This window comes from Curcuma longa, chromosome 19 (assembly GCF_044706935.1).
Source record: "Curcuma longa cultivar G26 ecotype Majalengka, Jawa Barat chromosome 19, ITB_CL_G26_1.1, whole genome shotgun sequence".
NCBI classification, from domain to species: Eukaryota; Viridiplantae; Streptophyta; class Magnoliopsida; order Zingiberales; family Zingiberaceae; genus Curcuma; species Curcuma longa.
The window spans coordinates 3,075,836-3,080,633 of NC_133879.1; the positions used below are offsets into that span (position 1 = coordinate 3,075,836).

Genomic DNA, 4,798 nt, shown 5'->3' on the forward strand with positions numbered 1-4,798 from the left:
AATTGACATAACTTTGAAATATTTTATCATTAGCTCTTTAAAAAATTTAACACATAATGGATAAAAAATTTAGCAGTCAAATGAATTATAAACAATCCATTACTAATAAAGAAGGAATATAATGAGAAATAATTATATATTTTAATAAATATAAAAATTGAGTATGTGTTTTAGATATTATAAAAATTTAGCTAGACATTTTAAGTAAATTGTCGTTGATTTAAAGGATAACTTAAAAAAAATGATAATTAGTTAGACGTTTTAGGGTAAATAAATACGGTAGTCAATCTAGATGCTTGAAAAATTTTTGTAAATACAAGGATAACTTGAATCCTTAAGAATAAATTAGGAATCCTTGAATTTTTAAAAGCATCCTTTCGGAAAATCAGGGTGAATTATATATATATTTCTTTTTTTAAAGAAAATATTTTTGCATTTCAAATTTGTTAAAAGTTTATCTGGAATCAAACACGTAATACACGAAGAGAACAATCGTGTTTTACTTTGTCAATCCTGCTTTAAATAATCCCCCGATGATCTGTTAAGAATTGGACACGAACGCGGGAGAGGCAATAATTAAGCAGCCAATTTAATGCATGAAAGTGAAGTCTCCGCATAGCATTAATAACCAGAGCAGAGAAGCAATAGAGAGAAAAATAAAAACAAAAGGAAAAAAAGGCAAGGCATCCGCCATGGCGTCTCCTGCCTCCTCTTCTCTCCGTCTCCCTCCTCGCTCCTCCTTCACTCCTGTAGCCAAATCAATTCCTCGATTTCTTACAATCTCTGCAATTCTTCTTCTGGGCATTGAATTCTCAATTTAATTACTCGTTGACAGATACCGGAACACGACAAGGAGGAAGACGACGAGAAGGAAGAGCAGCAGGTGCGCGCCACGTCCAAGGATCCACCACGGCCCGAGTCTCGCATCCCCACCCCGCTCCACGGAGGCGCCGCCCGGAGGCCACCGCGCCCCAAAACAGGGCACGCGAGCGACGAGGCCGTCGCCGTCTCCTGCAACAACTGTCGCCCAACCTCCCGCGACAAACTCATCGTCCCCATCGACCCCTCCGCCACGTCCTCCACCAGCCCAGGTGGCATCCTGCGCTCCCTTTTCTTCTCCCTCACCCGCCGAAGCCCCGCGACCTCCGCCGCCGAGGTCCGCGATGACCGGTGGCGGCTCGTGGCGGCGGAGCTGTCGCGGAAGATCCTCCACGTCACGCGCAAGCGCGACGAGGCGCTCCTCGAGGCGTCCCGCCTCAAGTACGCGCTCGCCGAACTCGAGCGCAAGGTCGAGCTCATTGAGTCAAACATCCATGCCATCTCCCACCCGCCGGTTCGGCCCGTCGCCTTCTCGCCTCGAGCTTTCTGCCTCGCAGTGGAAGAAGCACGGACTGCGGTCCGCCACTTCGCCCGCTTGCTGATCGCTCAAATCCGGCTCGTCTTTCGGTCCGTAGACCGAGTCGCCGGACTAATCCAGCCGCTCGATCCCCGGGCCTCGGCCGAATGGCGGAGCAACCCGGCTTGCTTGCTGGTCTACATGGAGGCTCTCTTGAACCGTGTTTTCTACTCCCGGTTGGAGGAAGGCAACGAGGAAGAATCCGGTCTAATCGATCCAGCAGCTCGGTGCGAGTCGAACCGATCCGGGTACGAGGAGGTTCGGGGACTCAGCTGGGAGGACGTGCTGAGCAAAGGGACACGGCACCACAGCGAGGGGCTGAGCCGCTTCTGCGACCGGAAGATGAGTGAGGTGGTGGCGATGGTGGGCTGGACGACCCCGGCGTGGCCGGAGGGGCTACTGCAGGCCTTCTTCGGGGCAGCCAAGGGAGCGTGGGTTGTACGACTCATGGCGCGGTCAGTGCACCCAGCGGTTCCGGCACTCAGGGCGGAGCGAGGGGCGAGGTTCGACGGGCGGTTCATGGAGGACGTGGCGGAGAGTAGGGTGCGGCGGCTGACTCCTGCGAGGGTGAGAGAGATGGTGGCGCCGGGATTTGACTTGTATATGGAGAAAGAAGGAGTTGTCAAGTGCAGGGTAGTGTGCGTGTACTGTAGCAACAGCGTCGACGAGCGGAGGAACGTGGATCAGAATCAGGGGAGCAGAAGCGGCAATAGTAGGTAGGGTAGACAGCATTAACTATGTACGGTAGCAGACGGTGATCACGTGACACGAGATGAATAATTAAATTTGGCTTGTAACTAGTATTATAGGTCTCCGTCATAATTCACAAGAGTTTTAATCCTCCATAACTAACATTTAAAAGAATAAAAATCAAAATCAAAATTAAATGGATCGCTTTTATTTTTTTTATAAAAAATATTTTTAGAAAAATTAAAACACTACCTCGTTATATTTTTTATTTTAAAAATATTTTTATTTTTATTTTATTATAATAATTATAATATATTCACTATAACTTAAAATTATTGTACATAAAATACTCTTATATTAAAATAGTATTTACTAATGTAATTAAAATTATTTAAATGTTATTATTATTATTTTTAACTTAGTCATAATTTAGCTTCAAAAACTATTATAGCTATACCATAGCTCTACAAATACAATAAACGCTATAATAATTTTGAAAATCAAGTTAAAGTTAAAGTAAGTTAAATAAGTTTGAGTAATTTTGATTAATTTAGTAAGGGAAAAAATAAAAATACGTCCATCAATTGATAAATCGTTAGATGGATGTTCCTTTTTTTAATTAATATTAAATGAACATTTTATTTAAAGTAAACTACTTAAAATACCCTTAGATTATATTTTAAGATTTAAATTGTAATAGTTAATAGGTAATCGTTACAATGTGTAGCAGTTAGCTGTGAGCTACTATCCATTATAGCAATTATCTGTAGATAATGTTCATTTAAAATATAATGAGTGTTATGGGGTCTTCTTCATTTGTGTTACTCATTAAAATATTATTTTAACCATGTTATCACTCTCCAATAAGCAAAATCAATATAAGATAATGTCACTATTGTAGAAGTTAGCAACCAGTTGCTATACGTTGTAATAACTACCTGTTAGCTTCTACACAACTGATCGTGATCAAATAATGTTCATTTGAAATATAGTGGATGTCATATAAGTCCCCTTAGTTTGTTTTGCTCATTAAAATATTATTTTAATTAAGTTATCACTCTTCAATAAGTAAAATTAATATAAGATAATGATATTATTGTAGAAGCTAGCAACCAATTGCTATACATTGTAACAGCTACTTGCTAGCTTCTACACAGTCGATCGTGATAAAGATAATATTCATTTGAAATATAGTGGATGTCATGTTGTTTCCTTTGTTTATTTTGCTCATTAAAATATTATTTTAATCAGATTATCATTCTCTAATAAATAAAATCAATATAAAATAATGATACTATTGTAGAAGTTAGCAATCAGTTGCTACACGTTATAGCAATTACATACTAGCTTTTACATAGTTGATCATGATCAGATAATATTCATTTGAAATGTAATGGGTATCATGGAATTCCCTTTTATTTGTTTTATAATTTAAAATATTATTTTAATAAGTTTATCACTCTTCAATATGCAAAATCAACATAAGATAATGATATTGTTGTAGAAGCTAGCAACCAGCTACTACACAGTGTTAGCAGTTATCAATCAGTTGCTACAACCTAAATCTTAAAATCCAATCTAAGGGGTATTTAAGATAGTTTACTTTAAATGGGACGCTCATTTGATGTCAATTGGAAAATGGGCGCATAGTAACTCAAATCGTCTCTCACATAGAATGCAATTGGTATATGATAAATCTTAAGTTCAAATTGTTATTGATTTTGGGATTTGGTTTTGATTCAATTTTAATATTCACAATTAAAAGACATCCTAATTTAACTGAACTATATTGTAATGAATTAAAGAAACACAAAGCATTTAATGAGATTTAAGCATTCAACAATAGTAATTAACCTATTTGCATCAAATAGAAAATCAAGGAAATTAAATTATAAATGCAACTCAATTCAAGCAATTAAAAGACAATCAACCTTCGCTATCCTATTCTACTGTTGCACATGAAACCAAGAATAGAAACATAATGAACAATCGAACACAAGTTTATCAAACTAAAATGGAATTCAGATTCAAACAATCTCATGGATGGGATTCAACCAAACAAGTTTCAATCACATGAAAATGATCTACACATCACAATAAGGTAAACTCCGGATCATGAAGATGCTTGCTTATAACTAAGCTAGGGCATTTCCAAGCTTGCATTAGATAGAATTGAAAAGGAAAACTCAATGGATGGTTGATTGGAAAATGTCTTCAACTGAGATGAAGATGAGGATGATTGGATCCAAGATGATGGCGGAATGGAACTTCTGACAGAGAAGTGGAATCCCTTTCTTCATTTCAAGCTCCATTAATGGTGGCTTCTGAGGTCGGCAATAGTGGCTTGCGAAATTGCATCTAGTGAGGAAGAAGATGGTTGATGAAGAAGAAGCAGAGTTCGAGGAAGGTGGAGGCAACTCTCAGGTGATCCCCTAATTATTGATGATGGTGGAAGATGAAGATGGTAGATGGATAACCGGTTGAAGAAGGAAAACCCCTTTACTCCCCGGTGGTGGCTTGTAGTGGAGATGTCGTTGGGTTGAAGAAGATGAAGATAGATGAAGCTCTAGTGGTGGATGATTAAGGAAGAAAATCCTTTTTACCTCGTTGGAAGGAGGATGGTGCTTTGGTGGTCGATGATGGAAGATAAAAGTGGAGATGAGAGTTCCTCTATTCTATGTTTGCACTGATGGATCTCTTAGACACCGGCTA

At 39.1% G+C, this 4,798-nt stretch overlaps 1 protein-coding gene across 1 annotated transcript; it reads left to right on the plus strand.

The window, feature by feature from the left end:
* The first annotated feature begins 649 nt into the window (after positions 1-649).
* On the plus strand, positions 650-2,199 carry LOC141812589 (IRK-interacting protein). The gene is made up of 2 exons (XM_074700598.1): positions 650-749; positions 836-2,199. Exons 1-2 carry the CDS (start codon positions 693-695, stop codon positions 2,114-2,116), a joined length of 1,338 nt encoding a protein of 445 aa, XP_074556699.1. The 5' UTR covers positions 650-692; the 3' UTR covers positions 2,117-2,199.
* Positions 2,200-4,798: the final 2,599 nt, after the last annotated feature.